Source organism: Cucumis sativus, chromosome 2 (genome assembly GCF_000004075.3).
Source record: "Cucumis sativus cultivar 9930 chromosome 2, Cucumber_9930_V3, whole genome shotgun sequence".
In the NCBI taxonomy this organism is placed as follows: domain Eukaryota; kingdom Viridiplantae; phylum Streptophyta; class Magnoliopsida; order Cucurbitales; family Cucurbitaceae; genus Cucumis; species Cucumis sativus.
This window is the reverse complement of record NC_026656.2, coordinates 18,123,085-18,145,537: the sequence shown is the minus strand read 5'-3', so window position 1 is coordinate 18,145,537 and position 22,453 is coordinate 18,123,085. Positions and strand designations below refer to the sequence as shown.

The window sequence follows — 22,453 nt, the reverse complement described above, 5'->3', positions numbered from 1 at the left end:
ATAATGAGATGACGATTCTCCCACCATAGAGAATATTTAGAAAATTTCAATGCTTTTGACTAATTGGAGAAATATATGGCCTAACCCAAGCCTTCGGATAATCAACAACCCAAACGGCTCAGCTTTTATCACAATCTCTATATCTATCTAGCTGCTTTTGCTTAATTCAAATATATCAATTTAATACATCAAAGCCTCAATCATGCACCCACATAAATTTATACATCTATCTATCTATATATATATATATATAGAGAGAGAGAGAGAGAGAGAGAGAGAGATTGACCCTTTGAATCAATAAACTACCTGTGAAGAAGTGGGGTAAATGTAAAACACAGTGGTTGGCTGCCAAAACGAGAGTCTGAAACCTAATAATAATCTTCGTATAATTACAATTTTAAACCTATTTTCCTCCTCTTTTGCAAATTCAATATATTCATTTTAAAATTTATTTTTCTTTAGAAAAAATAGAGTGACCCAAAAATCATGGATCTACCAAACCCAGAAATCAGGTATTTGAGGCCATCACCTAATCTAATATACTGTGCTTAGGCATAAAGGGTTTAGGAGATGGAAATTAAACAGGCAATTGAGATGGGTTACTTTTCTTCTCTTCTTTTTTTTTTTTTTCACCAACAGCGGTAGATATAATTATCAAGCTAAACCAAGAGGGAACCAAGATTGCCTTTCTCCTAACCCACCATTATAAGTGGGCATCTTTGTCAGTTGGCAATTTTCTTCTCAAAATGAGTAGAAAGAAGATGAAATTGAATGAAAATGAATGTGTCAAAGAAAGAAGAAAACTGGTTGCAACTTTTGTCAATAATCAAACAGCGGAAAAATGTGCTAATCAATCCCACCTATCAGCTAAGACTTTTTAAATAATTACAAAAGAAAAAAAAAAAAAAAAAAGGAATGAAAAAGAGCCTGTTGCAATAATCACTGAAAACTGACATTGCCAATCTCTTTCACCTGCAAATACTGCAGTAAATATACTTACCAAACCATCTAGTAAAAAATGTAGGGAGTTTAATTACATAGATTAAGGAAGAAGGGTTAAAATGATGCAAAGGTCAGTACTTGGTGGATTGGTCATTCACCCATAACTGCAAAACAATAATATCACATTGGGTTGTTTCAACTACCAATTTAAAAATCAGACACATAGCAATAAACAGGAAAATAAATATATATGTGAAAAAAAAGGCCTTTTTCATCATTAAGTTTCATTGAACTTTGCATATAAAGTTGGAAAATTTGAAAGTAAACTGTCTAAGAAGTTCCCGTGATCTGCAAAATAGATAATTGAGAGAAGCCAAAAATATTCACTAACTTTACCATCAAGGGAAGGATGGCACAGCAAGCAAGCATGGCAGGCATCCGATGCAATTTAAAATGTCACTCTTCCACTTGCCCATTAATTAAATAAATAGGCCTCATCCTGGTGTTTAAACCTGCAGATTGAAAATACGAAACAGGTAGGTTTGATATTAATTTACTACCAACTAACAGTATCTAATTGATTCAGTCTACATTTAGAATTCCTCTACTATCCACACTTCTACCCTCATAAAGAAAAAAACATACTGCAAATATTACATTATTGGGAAAAAATTCAGTCAGTAAATCTTCACATCAGAACCAAAGAATGGTAAAAATTATTGGGTGGATCTTAAAAATGAGCTCAAGATTTTAAGCCCACCAACTAACTTGTTTGAGTTGTCTTAAAAAATTACCAGTAAACTTGATCCATAAGTTGGATTTGTTACCTATTCAAAGTCCTCGTTCATAAGAAAGGTATTTGCTCGCAGCTTAAGCCTCACACGTGGGAAGCCACCGGCACTCAAATCATTGAAGAGAAGAAGGTAATCAAATAGTTAGGATGGAAATTGTGAAAAGGCCAGGGAAAACAGATGCAATTTCAAAGAGGTTTCACAAACAGAGACGTGGGTCTGATAAGATAAACATCAAACCGTTTTCTTTATTTTAATTGTGTCCACTTTCATCACAATCCACGTGTTAGAAGGTAAATGATGTTTCCTAGGTGTCGGCTGGACATTGGAAATTACAGGACAAAGAAATGTGTCCTAGACTTTGAGGTTCCATGTAAAAGCAAACTAATGAAATGTACAGGGTCAATATGAAAAAATGCACACCCTAGGATATATATATATATATTCCAAACTGTCTTACTCTTCTACGCCATGATGATAAATCTAGCTGTCTCCAAAATGCAAGACCAATGAACGTTGAATTTTCCAAGCAGCCACATAACGTTCATGCGACCAGCCCCTTCAACGGAAGCTAATTGAACAGCTGAGATGTCATACGGAATCTCAAAAACACTCGTTAAATACCCTCCGAAGTGTCTTCAAATCTCAGGTGACACAGTAGTTCATGGTAAAAGCCTTATCAGACCACATAGCGGGGAAGTTCTTTTTCTAACTTGTTGTCTTTGCATCTTCCTTCTACTACCTACTTTTCGACCATTTAGAATGGTCGTTCTTTGCTATACACTCCATGTTAATGCTCAGAATTACAGCACAAATCATTATCAACCCATCAAATAAAAAAGCAAAAAATAGCAATCCTCAACCCAGGGAGGGAGCACCAGAATATCACCAAATACCTGCCGGAGAAATCATGCACCCATATATCCATAAAGGAAAAGGACATGGGAGAGACGATCTAGGATTCCAATGGGGAAATTTACAAAACGTATTATGTCAATTCGTTGGCATGGATCTCAGTTAAACTAGTGGGATAACTAACAATCTCTATGATATTTGGTTATCCCGGGCCCATGATTCGAGTCGCCCTAACCCTCAAAGCATCTGAGGTTGACCCTTCTACCACCATCGTGATTGCCAAGATTATCGGTATCAGTCATATCCACACAGTAATGAGAAAAAATTTCAGGCTGAGTCAAGAGAAATTTTATTTTTGTTTCTTACAGTAAAGTACCAAAGGAGACCATCCAAATCTAAAGTGGGGGATAAGCCACCATCCAAATCTAAGCCAAGGGTTACGAAAAAGATTTATCAATGAGCAAAAATGTTAGGAAGAATCATTACTGAATTGATATCAAAAGAGCTGCATTTTTAAGTTACAACACACTCACTCCATGGTCACAAGCATCTAGAAAAGGTATGTATTGCAAATATTTAACCAGAAGACTTCATTCATTCCGTTTCACAAACTATGAAAGCACACAAAATGATAAGATAAACATTTATTTTCAGATTTGTGAGAAGACAATGTAAAAAACTCGGTGATAGTACACATAGTTCTATTGAAAAATGCATACATATTCAAGTGTTTATTCATAACAGTAGTTTGATGAATGGAAGAGAGCTATAATTTTACCTGAAATTTCGAGTAGTAGTATATAGAGAACATCCAAAACATACACAGGAAAGTGAGACAACCAACCATTGAGCCGGCAGCCTGGAAGTTGTATATGATTGCTCCAATTTTTTTTCGAAAAAATCCAATTGTTAATGGCTCTACATAGAAAAAGAAAAACTATGGAAGATGAGAACTATATCTATCATTAAGGAGATGGTCAGTTTCCTTTACAATGAATCTTAATATTTTTGTCTTGCCAATTGAGTAATCTCCATGAAATATACTCCGCACTAAAAGAGAGACAATTAGAGCCAACAGATCCAATCAATGAATAAGAGTTACATTCCTTGTGTATGAAACAAATTTTGCATACAAAAGTGCATGAGTAATATCAAATTATTAGAACCATAGGATCACAACCCAAGACATTAAAATAGATCAGAGAACAAATACATAAGGGTACATTTGGACCATATTCTGTAAATTTAACAGAAGTTCAGATGGAAAATTTGTCTATTACTACTCCAATAATAAGAAACGTAGTACGAGGAAATTGTGGCAACTCGTATAACACTACGGTAAATTTGTAATCATCAATGCTATCAACTAGACTTATATCCGGAGCAAGTAAATCATCTATACTACGCTCAACCAGCTCTTGAACTTTCGGCTCCCTTAAAAAATTCCATAGCTTTTCAACCTATCTCTTCTTGCAATCAAACTATTTATTATTCAAGTACATCAGTTATTGCTTTCACAGAATCATGTACGTTTTCTAAGTTAACAAAACCAAAACACTTCGACCTCCACAAGTAAAGTATCCAAGTCCAGATTTGTTAGTAATTGATCAGCATTCCATTAGCTTACCTACTGCATTTTGTGCAGATTCTTTATTCTCAACATACGTCTTTAAACAAAACCATATTCATTAACACGGCTGAATTATCTATAACAATCTTGCAATATAGAGTAGAACGATGCCAAAAGACTATAAAGTGTATGGTAGAACGTTTACAGATCAATTGCTTTGCCCAAACAAAAAAAACACATCTGGGAAAATTCGATTGTACATAATACCACGTCTGATTAAAAAAAAAAACACAATTATCAGACAATCTAGTAAGGAAGCTAGATACCCAGAACTAAAAATAAATAAATAAGCCACCATGTCATATATCAATTATCAAAATGTTTTGTCAATGAACGTAGGACCAGGATGAATATTATAAACAATGAAAATTGAACGCCTCGTATAGGAGAGTTTGTCGAGTCAAATCAGATGGTTAAATTATAATTTAGACTCAAATAAGATATCGCAAGCAGCCAAAAAAATATCTCCTCCCCAGTCCCCAATAATTTGGCAACGACACAGTCCTACGGAAGAGACACCAACATAAATGACTCTTCGGGTTTCATATTTTATACAACATTCAAGTACATGAGATAAACAAGTAAAGAAAAAAAAAGAGTTATATTAGTCAACACAAGGGGGAAGATCTAGAAGATAAGAACACACCCAACAAAGATAATATATACATAGCACATAGCACAGTGGTAATGTGCTTGTCACTTAGTGAAGTAAAGAAGGATTCAGTCAATGCTTTTACATTGTATAACCATATTTCCTTTTAATTTGTGGAATGAGTTGGGTGTGCTAATCGAAATGGGCTTTAAAGATCCATGAGAATTTGGGCCCAACCACTGAAATTCAACATCGGCCTTCATTTAAAGGCATGCCCCTTTTCTTCACTCTTTTCACAAACTACTTCTACTTTTAATAACTTTGAGTAAATGCAACTTTTACATTCTAAATGAGCTATCAATTGAGAATTATGTTAAAAATAATATTCTTCTAAATTGTAAAACATATGATTAACTCCCATTTTTAATACCTCAAAGAAAATTATGTTTTTTTTTTTAATTATTATTGTTGATATTGTGCATGAACTAAATGAAGAGCAAGAGTTAGATAAGTTGCTTAAACATGAAATTTAGTCAATGAAATTAGAAGTTTACCTGAAATATTAATTTGTAAGCTTCATAGTTAAAGTGTATTTAGACATAGCAGATTGATATATAGCAAATATATTTAAAGGATATGAAAAGACTACTTATATCTAAATAAAATAGACCAACATATTAAAGTTTGTGTTCCAATCATGACCAAAGTATATTAAAAGTTGCTTTTAAATAACCTCCTTAACAATTTTTTAATTAGGGCTCATTCCTATTATTATTTTTTTCCATTTGTTTGTCCCTTTTTTTACCATTATTATTTTGAAAAACAGAAGGAAAATGAAAAGAGCAAAGGTGGATTATTTGGCCTACCATAAACAAAATTCAACCACTCATAAAGGTTTTCCCATAACAATTAAGAAAAGGCTTTTAAGATCATAAAACTATGATGCATACCAAGAAAAATAAGAATTAATTAAACATGTTATCTAAAATATCTCTTACATATATTTTAAGTTTGCAACAACATCTCTATCTTCAATTTGTATTTTAGTAAATTGAGCTTAATTACTAATTATTAAGTTGATATGAAATATACAATTATTATTATACTTCTACATATTTATATGTAATAGCATTATTTTTCTAACAATTAAACTCTTAAAACATTTTTTTCACGTAGAACCAAACATTCTCGTATAACACTTATGTAAAGAGATTGTACTAATGTTTAAATCACTACATGAGAAAATTTGTAATAACTATTACTTAACCCTAAACAACCATACAATCGAACATATTTCTTTAGAGCTATTTATCGTAACAAAAATAATAATAATGTAAAATATTAAGTAGTTAGATTTGGTTGGAGGTGTGAAAGTTAAAATGGAGAAGAAGATAATATAAGAGTTTAAAAGTTTGTTAAGATGTGAAAATGAGATTAAAGAAGTGACCCACAAGAATCTAGCACGATCTACTTGATTGATCAATTGGCTAAAGTATCTTTATTCTTCCTATTATATATTAAATAATCAAAGCTAAAGTCCTTCCTCTTGTAATCATTACATTTGTTACACAGCTGGTTCTATTTTTCTTTCTCAAATGCGTCTAATTAAGAAAAAATACCCCTAGATAATCATTTCAAAATCTCATCTTAATTATCTTTTTTAATATTAAAGAAAAAAAAGCTTCTATTAATCATAAAAAAAACCATCTAACTATTAATTAATGCGTCATGCATGCATAAAAGTAGCTTATTATACGTAAAAGGATAGCTTTTTTCTTTCTTTTTATTTTATATATAATAATGTATAGTATAGATTATGACATACACCGACTTAAATCAAATTCGTTATGTTAAATCGTAAAGTTGATACTTATTTTAACTATAATTTCTCACTTGAATTTAATAAAATTTAGAAGAAGAAAAATAAAGATGCATTTTATTTATATATATATTTTTCAATAGCATTTGAGTTGAATACATGAATTTTATAGTGAGAAAAATGGAAGCTTTTGAATGAAGGGTTGAGGTTGATATTATAAGCACAATAACAATATTTAAAAGTTAAGTTGATTTTGACTTTGAGTTAAATATGTTCAAATTTGAAGAAAAAGTAATTAGTTTGGTTACACCACATTAAAAGAAATCATCTCTGATATGGAACTTTCAAAGAGTGTTTAAATTGTTCCAATATTTTTAAATGGTATTTATTAACTAAGATTAAAACGTATTTTGAATCATAATAATGAAAATTTGACAGGTTACTAAACACACTTTAAATATGTAGTTCTTCCCAAAATGATAAAAAAATAACAATTCATTCATCCGGTAAACTTTATTAAAACATAATTTTTATGAAGATCATCTGTTCCCAAGTTTACAGTTTGTTTTCTTTGAAGAGAGAAGAATAAACTGTTAATCTATGAATAATATACTTCAGTGCACAGGAAGAGAACAAAACAAATTTCCTAATAATACCAAATGAATTACACTTCATTGTATATCTTGCAGTACACTTGGAGTGAAAATCAGTTCAGTTTTTTCAATTATTGGACTAACCATAAATCAAACCAAACAAATTAATTTTATGCAAACAAGGAAATTAAAACGATGTTCAATAAAAAAACATCTACTGGATCAATGTTTAATCAATTAATTCAGATTACAGTCGGTTTAGTTACCAGTTTTGGGTATTTTTGTTACAAAAATTTATTTTAACTTTGCCATTGTTCTTTATAAATTAAAATTGGACATTTTTATTTCTCTAATGGGTTTTCTGAATAACATGCATACATATACATGTATTATAATAATTTTTCTGAACAACAAATATGTACTACACCCTTGAAAGAACAGATCCAAATAAACACTTCACAATTTTCTCCCTTCAAATGAAGAGGTTTTATTCTATAAAGAAAATTAACCAAACCAAATTAGTGGACTAGTTAGTTTTTTCAGTTGTTGCACTTCCAACTACGTTTATCTCTTTGCAGCTTATATCAACCAGACGTCATATAAAATTAGAAAACAATTACTTTTTATCACTTTACAAGCAGTAATTGAACGAATATGAGTTGAAAAAAGATAGAAAGAAGCTAAGATCGAAGTATATATTATACAGTTTAAGAAAACTATGAAACATATATAACACAAACACGTGGCAAGTAAATAAAGCAAAAACAACGATGGTACTCTTCTGAAATACAAGACACATATCTAATCTCTTTATTTGAAAATGGACAGTGCTACAGAAGAATACAGAGATTACAAAAATTAGAATGTTTTGTTTTTATTTAGCAAAAAATTTCCCATCATCATCATTGTGAAACAGATTGTCAATTATGCTAATAGACAAAGATAAATTTGACAATTATTTAAGAAGTCATAGCTACCCCTATTTTCCATATTTCCATAATCATCATCATCATATTTGAAATTAATGGACACTAACAAATCACATTAATATTTTCTTTTTCAACTTTTTTTTCTTTCAAATTTAGTGATTCAACTTTTCCCTCCAAGACGATTGGCCCCCACTTTCCACTTCGATTCTCTCATTAAAATACATGCATGTCACAATTTAACAACAGTCCTTCAACGTTTTTTTTTTATTTTTTTGGTAGAAAATAAAGTTGAAAATTCATGTCCTTAGATTGGGTTGATATGGCACTTTATGAAAGTCTGCCGTAAGTAGTCAAATTTTGTTAACGTTTGGAAATTTATTTATAATAGTTATTGGAAAAAAGTGGAAGAAGAGTTTGAAATCCAAGAAAAAGGATAAGAAACAAGAAGGAAGGTAGCCCCTTGTGGACTTCAGTGTCCAATATAGCTTCTCCCTCACTTTTAACCTAAAAAAGCCTTCCATTTTAACAAAGTGTTTCTCAAAAAAGGAACCGTTTTTCTTACTAACATAAAACTAAAGGAAGTTTTGTTAAAAGGAAAAGAAATCAGGATTTATCCTTCGCTTTCTTTCACATAAGAAAATTGGCAGTACGTCATACATGAGTACAAAGAAGAGAAGTGGTAGTTGTTATTCTTCGACCTTTCTTTTCTCTTTTTTCTCTTTTTTTTTTTTTCTCGAAAACGAGAGGAAAAAAGAAAAAGAAAAAGAGAAAGAGAATTCATAACAACTTATGATCATAGCAAAAGATGCAATTTTTTTTTTCTTTTTTTTTTGAATTTCAAAAAAATTGGATCATCAGCGTTCTGGGTGCAAGGGGAATAACTCCAAAGTCCTATCATGATCTTCCTCCTTTTTACACATTAAACCATTATCTTCTACCAAACACTCAAAACCCCAATACAAGCACTTCCTCTTGTACGGGCTGTCTTCCTCTCCCTGCAAATTAATTTATATTCCTCGTGTTATGATTAATTTATACGGAAGCAGGGATAATGATTATTAGAAGACATGCAGATTATTTCGGAAACGTACCGTGTGGAAGGCGGGAATGATGGGAGGAGGGGGAGGAGTTCTTGGAGAGTGTGGAAGACCAAGACTGTTGCGTTTCTGTTTCTGTCGTTCACGGGCTTTATGATTTTGAAACCAATAAAAAACATTCTTGCCTTCAATCTTTCCGTAGTTGCCAAGTTGTGCAGTGATGTGTTCGATTTGTTGGGCATTGGGAGTCCTCATTCCTCTGCTATAAAGCATCTCCAATATCCCAATTTGTTCTTGAGTTGGATTCCACCGTGTCCCTCCAGGATGCGTTTCCACCCCTGTCTGTACAAAACAAGGGTTTTTTTTTTTTAGATATTCTAAGTATTGTAATTAAAAGAACAGTAGTTGTTAATTAGTTACCTGGAGGGAAGAGGAAGAGGAGGAAGAGTCTTTGCTGTGATCATGGGAGGAACCTGGTTTGCGAGGACCACAATCGGGTTTGATGAAGGTCTTGAGATCGAAAGTGGTGAGGGTGGTGGTGGTGGTGGTTGTGTTATCGGAGGTGGGTTGTTGAAGTTTAGGAGCAAGAGGGCGTAAGCGTTTACAGCCAAGGGAGAGAGAGGGTTCGTCCCAAAATCCACGTGCAAACTGATGAACCTTCATGTTTAATACCATATGGTCAAGAATTGGAACAAACCCACCACCTCTTATTATATACACACACAAACGCAAACACAAACCCCATAATTAAAATTGGTAAAAGAAAAGAAAGTGGGAAATGAGGTGGTGTTTGGAAGAAGCAAGACCAAATGATGAGGTGAGGTTGACTTGAGAGCATATTATCTTTAGTTTTTTTTTTTTTTTTTTTTTGGAAAGGGAAATTTTAATTTGTAAATTTGAATATTGTTGAAAATAATTGAAAACTAAAAAAAGAGAGAGAGAGAGAGAGAGAGAGAGAGAGAATATGAGAATTAATGAGAAAATGAGCTGCAATGCATGTGGGTAAGTGTGTGAGAGAGTTGGGCAGTCAAATCGGGTGGTTTTTCTTTTCTTGCTTTCATCATAAGGTGTCTTTGCTTTTCGGTGCTCTCTCTCAACCTTTTTACCATAAAGCTGGAAAACCAAACCAACTATGACACACACCCAAAAAACAAAAATCTCATTCCTCCAATCCCTATACTTTTTCATGCCAATACCCCTAACTCTTTACCCCCTTTTTTATCATGACATACGCTGCTCTCCACACACATATATACACTTTTTTTTTTCAATTCAGTCCAATCACACAAAAGAAAAACAAAAATATTAGAGCCATGGATGGAGATTATTTAAATATGTAAATAATTTTGATTTTAGAGGTACTGCCTCTAAACCCTCGCTAGAACACATCACTTCTAAACTCCAGCTTACCAACAACATAAAAGTAAGGTTATAGTTTGGTTCACTCGATTATCTTTTTCTTCAATTATACTAAATAAAATGAGTGAGATTTGGAGAGATGGAAATAAGAAAGGGCAAATAAATTATTATTATTGTAGTTAGAAAAAATAAAAAGAGAAGAATTGAAAGCCGTCGTGATTTCTTTACAAGTGTGAAGTGGTGGCAAAAAAAAAAAAAAAAAGGAAAGGAAAGGAAAGGAAAAAATATATAATTATATATATTTGGTGTAAACAAAGAAAGAAAGCTGGGAGTGTGGATTTGAATATTCCCAAAAAAACCACAGACTTCTTTGGGAACTGTTGACCCAATTTCCAAAATATATACCACTTTTATTTTATATTTACTTCACACACTCTCTTCCTCTATAGAATATATATATATATGTTTTTGTTCCCTTTTCTGCACGGTTGTCAATGTGCCAGCTGCATGCACCCTTCTAACGGTGTCGTTTCTTGCATTCTATATTCATTTTTAACTTTTACCTGGCCGGTAATGGTAACTACTATTATTAAAAATTTAACTATGATTTGATTAGATTTAGGGCTTTACACTCTCTAACCCACCTTTTAATCAAAAGGCATCTGCTGACTCACGTGTGCCTAAACCGCAAAAGAGAAACACACACACACCATTTCTATACACACACTAATTATGTGTACGGATACATGACACGTGGCCTCTTCATTCTAGTCCTTAATATATATATATATATATATAATATTCCCTTTTATGCATATCTAACTTCTTTTCCCTTCAAATTCATTCATCACTCCATGCATTTTAAGGACTTATTTTAACTCAAAATTTGATATATATATATAATAGTTGTAAACTTGTCCTAGGTTGGATTTTGAAGTGGCTTCTCCTAATCTTGTTTCACTTTTCGACCACGTGTATTAAAGTGTGTATCATCCGGTCATGTACAAAAAAATAAACAATATTAGATATTTCTTTTAAAGATTACTTACTCTTTTTCTTAGGTAATCAAAGGAAGCTATTTATAAAATTACTATGTGTAGTACTGGCAATGTCAAGAGGGTTTACCTGTTTGGAGCTATATGTGACGTTGGTGATGTTAATTGTCAAAGAAAAAGTAAAAGCCGTTATTAGGGTTGCATGGTGCTTGCATTTAGTTAGTCAAGTTGACTCAAAACATTGAGCTTAACTCGATTATTTCTTGAGTTTGTCTTTGGTTGATCTGAAACTTTAGGCTTTAACTAAAATTTTATTTTTCGACGTATGTTTATTTTCATTATGATCTCTTAGGTTTGGACGGTTTGGACCCACTTGTGAGCTTTCGGCCATACTTGGAGTCACAATATATACGAGAAAGAAAAAAAAATGTAAATTTTATCCATTGGATGAAAAGGGACGCTTTGGCAAAAAGCAAGGAGATGGGAAATAATTAGAGAAATTTAAGATAAGAATGTAATTGTAGAGTGAAAAGTGTGCACATGGGAATGAAATAATAGAATGACACAAAAAGATATTTTGACAAAAAAGAAATGTTAATGAGATTTGATTTGGGTCGTGTAAAACTAAGAGACAGCTAAGCCCCAATGCTCTTCGATCGTCTCTCTCAATTATTCTATCTTGCCTTACATATTATGTCTCGCAGTTTTCAATGGCTTCAAATTCTTAATGCCACCAAATGGACGGTACTGCTTTCAAATTGCTAACCGTTGGTTGGTGATACCAAAGGACGACCCCATGCAAATACGGACTGATTATATTTGTCCTAATATCAAGTTTTCTTTTCACACCATTTTTCTTCTTTTCTTTTCTTCTTCTTCTTCTTCTTTTTTTTTTTTCTATAATTAATTATATAGTGGGGTTAATTATTGTTCTAATTAGAACAAACATTACTTCCTTCAAGTATAGTTTTCTTTCCTACTGATGCAATGATGAATTTGTCAATACTTCTAACAACAGAGAATGTTGATGTATTTCAGCAATAAACAATTACTGACCACAACTTTATTTTCAAGAAATTTTACGAAGCAACTTAATAAATGGTAGAAAGTGATAGGGGCAAAAATGAGTTGTAGAGAATTAATCAAAATGAAAGGTTGAATTTAAAAGTAATATAGAGTTGAAGAATCAACTGGCAAGAAATAAGTATGGATTTGATTTCATAAATATATAATATGTTTTGAAAGTTAGGTAATTAAATCATAAAACTGTGTAAAATAACGAAACAAAATAGATATTAATATGGATGATTTTTAACAAAAACGACAATTTGACATCAAACAAGAACATGAGAAATGGCAAAAGAAAATAATGATAATAATAAAACCCAAGCCAAAAGATGCTTTATATATCATCAAGACAAATCCAAGGAGGAGAATTGGTATATATGGTTTGAAGTCGAGTCTGACAAAGTGCCTAACTAACATGTCGTTCACATACATTATCTTAATTAATTAGCAAAATTGTTCCTTGATTAGTCTTCAAAACTTTATGATGAAATAATTTTAGTCATCCACCCTTATAAATAAATACATCACTATATCCCTAAAAAAACTTCATCAACTACTTTCAAATTCTTAAATGTGTAGCATTTACTTACTCTTTGATTTGAGTATCAAAGCACAAGTGTCAAAACACTATATTAGTAGGCATAATTTTTCAATTTTTAATCACTTTTTTCTTCTATTACTGTTGTTGTTGTTACATGATGACATAGAATTCTCGTTTCCATGTGAATTTTGATATGAAGTAAAACGTATGTGTGGATAATTTAGAGAAGTATGATTACTTATAATGGGTCAAAAGAATCGAGTGTATGGCTATGAAAGGGGAAAGAAAAGGCAAAATGAGTGGATGATTAGAATAGAAACGAAGTGTAATTGAACGAGTGTAAAGAAGTAAATGGTGGTGGAAGGTAAAAGAGAGATTCCCCCACGTAGTGAAAGGCAAAAGCAGAAACATATATATATATATATATATATATATATATATATATATATATATATATATATATATATATATATATATATTTTCTCTTGGGGGGAAATTTTGGTTCGTCACAAATCATAATAATGAGGGAAATAAGTAAGGTTGGGCGTTGGGTCCAGACGCACGGTGTGCATCTCACAGTCACAGTCTCCGCCCATATTCATTTATTACGGAACCAATCATTAGTTCTATGGTTCAATTTTTAGAATATGACGAAAAGAAAAGTATATTAATGACAATAATAATAAAAATAATAACTTTGAAGATTGATTTGAGATGAATGCGGGGGAAGCCAAATGATGATCATATATCAAAGTGTTGAAATTAGTACTAACATCATTACTCTTGACTCTATTTTGTCCTCTTTTAAGCACCCACCATTAATTAAACCCCTCTGTGTCCATATTAATTATAAATTTACATTCTAATCTACCTCCACGATTTGAATCTCACTAAATTAATTAAAAACATGTATTACTCATATTCTTCCACCCACACATCATGATAAACCGAACGTGATGAAATTTTGTGTATTAATTTTATGGTGTTGAAAAAGAAGAATAGGAAAATGAATGCTTTGTTTGAAACTTCATAATGAATTAAATTATTTTGAAAATTAAGAAAGAAAGAAAGAAAAAATGGGGAAGGGAATAATTTAGAGATTGGTATGAAGGAGAAGAGAGGGAAAAAAGAAAAGTAAAAATGATGGGGAGGGTGGGGGGACGTGTGATTTAGGTGGTGGGATGATGCTAAGGGAAAGGGACCCAGACAGTGGAAGAAGCGGTGGGAAATGATGATTAAGGGAAGACATAGCCATCATTTGCACGTGTCTATACCCCACACATTTCCCACGTAAAATCCTCCTCATCCTCCTCATCCTCCTCCTCCTCCTCCCTCCTTTTTCTTTACTTTCTACCGTTCACTTCACTTTTATCCCACACTACTGATCTTCCACCTCTTTCTTTCTTACCCAACATATGCATGCACCCAAACTTCCCTTTTTATATTATACCCTTCTTTAGTTTCTTCTGTTTTCTTTTTCTTTTTTTCAATTTCCTTTTTATATTATTGTTTTGAGCATTTTAGACAGTACTAAACCACCTATCACCTCAGGATATACATGATTCACCTTATAGATTATTTTAATAATACTTAACAATACCATACAAAATTTCATGAAATTGGTACCATGGATCCGAGGACCCACCTTCTAGTATTAGCAGTACCGAGGATCACTCGACCTTCTCACTATATCGAGTGGTAATAGTCAAACTCATAACGAACGTGTGTTTTCTTATTTGTGTGTTTCCATGTGAATAGCTCTTTGTGTTTCTTTAGAAGGGGGAAGCTACCCGACCTAAACTTAAGCGAGGGAAGCTACCTGAGCTAAACTTAAGCGAGAGAATCAAGAAAGAAAGAGTAAGTTTACGAACAAGAGAAGCGGAGCAAGAGACCATAAAGCAACTGAGTTGGAGAGTTTAAAATAAGGGGATAGCAATTAGCATTGTGACAAATGGATGTCGCTTCCAGCCATGATATTTGTAAATGTCATAAAATGTAACCACCAAACGGTTTCAGGAGTTGAAGATGAAAAATTACAAGTCTAACTATTCGTATAAAAAACTTTGGCCTATATAATCAATAGGATTCATTCACTAAAGTTAGGTTTTGTTTGTAATTTTACATTCATGTTGCATGTTAATAATACGATCAACAACTTAACATGCTAATATATACTTATTCATTTATAATATTATTGATAGAATAAAATCTGAATTGAAATTATCCTTCTTTCAAATCATCACTAATTTTATTAATCATTTTTTTAGAATTTATTTGGATTGACGAGTGAAAAATATTCTTTTAAAATGTCGTTTTTATTTAAGTTATTTTTTATAAAAACAACTTAAATTTTATTTCATTGATTAGGCACTTTCTACTCAAACAAATAAGTCAAACATTTTATACATAATAATTGAAGATTACAGTTGATTGGTTTTTGCCCAACTAAGACCATTTTTCTATGAAAAATACTTAAAATATTAAAAGCAACAAAATTTTCGAAAAAGAGAAAGAAATGCATAGAAAATAGATATGTATTCGATAACAATTAATTTAGAGTCACGACATTTTGAGTTTATAATATTGTGTTTTACACGTTTTCAAATTTTTATGGACTGACTAAATTAAAGAAGTTGACGATTCTTATAAATAACAAGTTAACATGAATGATCAAAATTCAATGCACATGGCAGATAGTATATTAAGTCAATTTTATTTTCCATCCATATCAATAGTTTATTTTTATCCAAACCTTTATTTATTTATTCTTTTTCATTTGAAAAAGAGAAAAGTTTTTCATTCTGTTTTTTTCGTAGGAGAGTACAAATTTGCATGTTAGAACTAAAAACTTGTGTTAACATATTTCTCTCATATGTAAATTTATACGTTGAATGTAGTAAAATATTGAAAAATGTTATAATGTTAAGTAGGATATGATATATAATCTAAGTTTTGAAAATAAAATTATTTGAAAACTTTATAGGGTTTAAGTATTAGTATCTATTTAGGCTATTAACGTAAATAGAATATTTTTGAAGATATTATTCTAGATATTAAAGTGTATTATTCTTTGTCGTTAATTAGGTTTGTATCTCTGGTAAAATATCAATAAAACGAAATAGAGAAGGATTAAAAGAAAAAACATAGGGTATATGTAGTATTTATTATTTTTAAAGAAAAAAGCAAACCCTTGGATGTAATGTGTTTACTTATGCCATCGATTATCCTAAATCAAGGACCTATAATCAAAGAAGAGCCCGCATTAGATTAGGGGGACTAATTAAGTGGGCTTAGTGTAGAGCCCAATAATCTCCACAATGAAAACTTCACACTTCACGAAGTTGGTTAGTACATAATTAGGGTAATTCATAGATAATACCTTTGCCTATACCATAATAAATTAATTAGGGCAGCCATTGTTGATAAACTTATATCAACTAAATCTAAATTTTTTTATCATCAAAGTAAAATCAAAACATTTTTTTTCTTAATTATTGTAAACAAAATTTCTCATATTTTGTGAACCTTCTCAAAGCCAGGGAGGTGGACTACAATTGAATTGAAGCCATTTTCAAACGGAAGTTGAGTATAGAAAAAAGTAGTTTCCTTTTCCAAAATTTCCGTACTCTATATAGAAAAAGCAATGATAATAATAAAAGAACCCCTACATAATTACCCATTAGTTAAAAGTATAGAGAAAAGAAAGGAAAGGTGTTGACGAGATAGAGAGAAAAACAAAACCCAATAATTATACTAAAGCTATATTACATTAAACTAAAAATTAATTACTTAACAAAAAAAAAAAAAAAAAGGAGAGAAGATGGCAAAGGACCTAAGGAAAAGTCAATAAATGGGTCATTTTGACATATTCAATCTTAACCTTCTTTTTTTGTCCTTTTGTTTTTCATTTGGGGTTATTGGAATTGGCTTTAAGTAACTTTATTTTTCCATGCTCTGATCTTTATTTTTGCTTGGAAACCTTTTTAGCTAGGAAATTCATGGAAAGTGATTGTTGAAAATTCAACACTAAAAGAAAAGAAAAAAAAGGTGATTTTAATTAAGAATGAAGGGCAGTGTGTGTAGTGTAGTAGTAGGAGAGGCATGATTGTTATTTTGTTGATGGTTTTCAAATATATTCCCAAACAGATTTTGTTGGGGCCAATGACTTTACATTTCCACACTCCAATATTTTCTTCACCCCTTTCTTATTTTCAAATATATATATGTATATATATTTATTTATTTTTCCCAAGAAAGTTAGGGAAAGTTGAAAGGAAAGGATGAGAATTAGGTCTTGTCATGTTAGGGAAAGTGGGTGCATTTTGGTACTCAATTTTATTTTTTTAAAATAAAAATAAAAATAAAAATAAAGTTATAATGCATTTGTGCAGAAAAAAAGTGGCTTTTTTTCCCTCTTTGATTTGAATGGTAAATGGATGCCAGTCCAAATGATGGTATACCACTGCTAACATTCCTTTTTTCCTTTTCTCTTTTCTTTTCTTTTCTTTCTTATTCTTTTTGTTTCACAAACAAATAATTTTCACTTCCACAACCTCTCTTCCTTTCCTTTCCTTTCCTTTTTTTTTTCTTTCTTTCTTTTTTTCTTTTTTTGATTGATATAATTCTCTTTGTTCTACCTATCATGTCCTCACCAATAATTCAAACATATAAGACACCACATCCCCATCCCTTCTTTCAACTAAATTATTGATCCCCATATTTTTGTACTTCTATATTATTCAAACCTCTCTCATGAACACATTTTCTCAGCAACCCATGTCAAGGTTTTTATCTCATTCTACTAAATGGAACGACACATTGGTTAAGATATTAAACAAAGTTTGTAACATTTCCAACTTTCCTTCAACCATGCAGTTTGTAATGCCTATTTCTTAGCTTTTAATTATTATACATAGCCCCCAAACTATTTTCATAAAAGGAAGACAAAAATGAGAGAAAATGAAGGGGAGGGGGGAGGTGCCCATATATATGTATAATATATTGTGGGGGTGACATGAATATTTATGAGGATGAAGAATATTGTGGGGGTGAAGCAGAAAAAACATAAAAGTTAGAGTTATTGGATTTTGGAGTATATATAATATAGTATTTGTATTTTTATATGAAATTTCAACGCCGTCCCAACCCAATCATCATTTATATTTATAAGGCCATTCGCCATTCACACGTGTCACTATTTCCTTCATCATTGACTTCTTCTTCTTTCCCAATCTCACCATTTTGACCCAAACACATTTTTATTTTCAATTATTTGCTCATCATTTCTTCTTCTTCTTCTTCTTCTTCTTCTTCTTCTTCTTCTTCTTCTCTTTCTTATATAATTACAACATATTTTTTTTATTTCTTTTTTGTTTTTAAATAACAACTTAAACTAACTTCTGAATTTGTAATCACAAATCTATTCACGTAGACTTACTTATAGTTTATTTAAAACATGACTTTTTATATATTTGTAATTTTTTAAAAATATATTACACTAAAATTAATTGTCAAAGTGTTGTCTATAACTCTATTTATTTCGTTATCTACGTTCTATTATCCTTTGAAAATTAATTTGTTGTCTTTGAAATTTGATGGTAAGTTTAATTTTGTTTTAGATGGAGGAAAAGGACTGAGACGAAGTATAAGTAAAGGATTTAAGAAGTAACTAAACAGTTTGGTGAAGAATTAGTGATTAGAGAACGTTGTCATCTTCTTTAGAGTGAGAGTGAGAGAAATAGTTGGGCTCAATGTGGTCTCATGGCCCATTCATTTTGGGCCTAGTTGAGAAACTCAAAATACATAGTAACATTTAGGTCAAGTTCTAATAAACTTTGGTTCATTTATTTCATGGTCATCTTCTTTTAGATTATGGAAATTAAGAAAGATGGTTCTAGAAGTTATTAAAAAATGGTAAGAAATTTTAGTTAAAGTGAGAAATAGTAAAAGATAAAATAAGGTGAGAAATAGTAAAAGATTATAAAAAGAAAGTAGTGAAATTTGCAATTTGCAATTGTGTTTTATTCTTCTATTGAGGTGAATAGAAGAGGTGAGGGCCAATTTTGAAAGTTAAAAGGCAAAAGAGAAAAGAGTGTATTATGGTTTGGCACCTGAGGATTAGGTAAGGATTGAAGAATGTTTAAAGATATTTATGGGTGAATGATAATAATAGAGGAAGCAATAAGATAAAGATGAAAGGAAGGATTTGAAATATAATAAAATGAGAATGGGAGGTAAGTGGGAAGTGGTCGGTCGGGTTTATAATGTTTGGGAAAACCCCAAAAGAAATGAGTTAAAAAAAAAAGCACCGTTGGGTGGTGTCAGCCTTCACCTTTGCCCATCTAAACTATATAATAAATAAAATTAAAATACCACCGACCTTCTAGAACAAATATCGGTTTCCGTTTCCGTTTCCGTTTCGCAACCAAAACATCCACCATGACGACGGAGACGCCCACATTATCCTTCGATTTGTGGACTCCACACGGCGGCCCCTCATAATACTAACTCATCCTTATCTTCTTCTTCTTCTTCTTCTTCTTCTTCTTATCAAAATTTTCACCAATCAACGCCGCATTTTCCTTTTACCCTTTTTTCTTTCTCTCTCTCTTTCTCTCTCTCTTTCTTTTCCATCTCTTTTCAAACGGACACCCATTTTTCCGGAACATGTAAAAAAAGAAAAAAGAAATCTATACTAATCACAAGAAAATAATGCAGGCAACAAAAAAAATTAAGATAGATTACTGTAGGGATCGATCAACATATTTGGTTTACCATCTCCCCTGTTACAAATTTGAAGCTATATTTTTAGATATATAGCAAATCAAGAAGGGAACCATATGGGTCCATCCCATTTTTTAATTTCCAAAATCTCAAGGGTTTGAATCTCTTTTTGGAGTGGGAGATATGGAAAAGAAAAAAAAACAGGGGAAAATACAGAAGTGGAAAAGGCTATGAAACAGTGATCATGGATTAATCTTCACCAGAGCTTTCCGGGTCCGGAAACTGGTTCAAATCGGGCTTGTCTGAGATGGGTTTGGATTGGCGGAGAGAAGTTTGATGAGCGGCGGCGTCCACTCTGGCACCCACCTCAATCGCTCTTTTTCGGATTGAAGAAGGTGAAACGTCAAGAAGCTGGTGATCCATGTCTTGTAAAATCAGGTCCGGAAAGTTGAGACGGGCGGATGGACCTCGTAAGTAGAAGACTGCGGTGTCGTAGGCTCTAGCAGCGGCGAGAGGGGTTGTGTAAGAACCAAGCCAAATCCTAGACCTCTTGTTTGGCTCTCTGATCTCAGCTACCCATTTTCCCCATTTCCTCATCCTAATTCCTCTGTATGGCTTCTCTTGTCGCCCCGATTGCTTGCGCTTCTCCGGAATAGTCGTTTCTACGGATTCTTCCATGATACGAGAGCAAAATTATACAACAACCATAGTATGAAGAGACCGAGTCAGGAAGGAGAGTGAAGGAAAAGTGGAAGAGAAAGAGTTGGAATTGGTGTACTGGAGGGGTCGGCGTTTGATAAGGGGGGAAGGAATGAAGTTGGGTGTGTGTGTATTTGTTTTATATGTAAAGAATTAGAGGAAGAGAAGGAGTGTGTGAATTGGAGAATTGGAGAATTGGTGACTGCCACCACGTCGTCGAGAGGTGAAGGGACAAACTCAAAGATGGCCGACAAATTCAATCGTCTGTCGCTCTGTCTGTCTATCTAATCTAACAATTTGATCTCTTTTTTTAAAGAAAAAGAAAGGAAGGAATTGCAAATTGCATAATTAGTTTATAGAGCCATCCATAAACTAAGCCAAGCTTAGAAGGATAAGGAGATAAATAAAATATGAATCCTACCTACATAAGGGGGAGGGAGGGGATGGTGTCAACTGTCACGCATGTGAGGAGAGGAGAGGATTAGGATTTGCCCAAATTTGCTTTGCGCCTTTACAACGCAATTCTCTAATCCACAATTTCAATTCTATAATTTTTATGCCTTACTATTTTATATCTCATGTAATTAAGGTTTCATCAGTATGGATATTCCATTCTTACACATAATTTGAACTTTGGTGGAAAATAAAAACAAACTAACTTCAATTTGAGATAGATGAACCATGAGAACCAACTACTGTAGCCAACCAAAAATCAAGACTATGGTTTAATGATAAAAGGAAAAAGGGAAATGTACTATTGAATAATTGTTTAAGTAAGATAGAAAATTTGATATATGTTGGTCACAACTAGTGTAGTAATAAAATGATAGGAGGGTGGAGATTTGAGTAATTTGGATGATGAGAAGAATGATATGATATGATATGATATGATTCATAAGCCTTTGTTTGAGCACAAAACAAGTGGGTATTAATTAATAATATATATATAATTTTAGAGAGAGAAAGATGGGGGAGGGGAAGGTCGGTGGTCTCCGGTGGATGGGAGAGAGAGAGATTATAGAGAAGGAATGGCTTTTGATCCACGCAATAATTAACATAAAATGGAATTCCTCATTTACGCCAACTCCTTTTCCTATACCTTTTCCTTTCCTACATGTATATGTGTATTATAAAACTTAATTTAATTACATGCTTATGCTTCATTCTAAACTTTACACTACAAATTCCTTTTTCTTTTATCTATGTTTCTCATATGCTTCCAGAGACAGAGGGGAGGAGAAGATGAAAAAAAAAAAAAGAATTATTATTCTCTTCTTGCAAGTATTAAAATTGGAACCATTTATATTTAACTCTAATCTTCGAAAGTTAAAATTAGATCTTCAATATTGAAGAAATTGGACTCATAAATGATAGAGTCGTTGAACACCTAAAACTTATACAAATGTCGGCAATTTATTCATTTATAAAAATGGAGTGTTTACCATATTCAAATACTTAGGCTAGGAACATTAGGAATCTAAAATTGAAAACTTGTGGATATCAAATATAGAGTTGAATAGAGTAGTTTTGAGGAAGAAATTATAATTTTGAGTAACTACATCATGTGTGGATTGGGTACACATCTAATCCAAATTATAAATAGTGGATGTGGATGTGACATACCAAATAGATGGGGTTGAGGATATAACGAATCTAATTAAATGATATATTAACTTTGTTTTCATTAATCGATAATTATTAGTAATTAAGAATAACATTAATTAATAAGTGCATTGTTGGTGAGACGGCACCTAAAACTAACACAAAACTAAGATTTAATTTAGAGACGTGTCACCATTATTAGTTTGGTGATCATCATTATCATTCTTCATTATTGCCTCCCACCCATTTGGTTTCATTTAAACAATTGAGTTTTAGAT

The 22,453-nt window shown here is 32.0% G+C and overlaps 2 protein-coding genes and 1 long non-coding RNA gene across 3 annotated transcripts; all 3 read right to left on the bottom strand.

Annotated features, from left to right (window-relative positions):
- Nucleotides 1-616: 616 nt before the first annotated feature.
- LOC105434641 lies at nt 617-3,735 on the bottom strand. The gene is made up of 3 exons (XR_968745.2): nt 1,770-3,735; nt 1,339-1,454; nt 617-1,106 (listed from the first exon to the last, which is right to left on the bottom strand). It is a non-coding gene; the product is annotated as an uncharacterized LOC105434641 (long non-coding RNA).
- A 5,003-nt stretch (nt 3,736-8,738) lies between these two features.
- Nucleotides 8,739-9,939, bottom strand: LOC101204222 (WUSCHEL-related homeobox 4). Its single transcript, XM_004142824.3, has 3 exons — nt 9,609-9,939; nt 9,243-9,530; nt 8,739-9,146 (listed from the first exon to the last, which is right to left on the bottom strand). The coding sequence occupies exons 1-3, from the start codon at nt 9,861-9,863 to the stop codon at nt 9,006-9,008; spliced, it is 684 nt and encodes a 227-aa protein (XP_004142872.1). The 5' UTR covers nt 9,864-9,939; the 3' UTR covers nt 8,739-9,005.
- Nucleotides 9,940-19,818: 9,879 nt separating this feature from the next.
- Nucleotides 19,819-21,047, bottom strand: LOC101204958 (ethylene-responsive transcription factor RAP2-1). The gene has a single exon (XM_004142827.3). It carries the CDS (start codon nt 20,550-20,552, stop codon nt 20,124-20,126), a length of 429 nt encoding a protein of 142 aa, XP_004142875.1. The 5' UTR covers nt 20,553-21,047; the 3' UTR covers nt 19,819-20,123.
- Nucleotides 21,048-22,453: the final 1,406 nt, after the last annotated feature.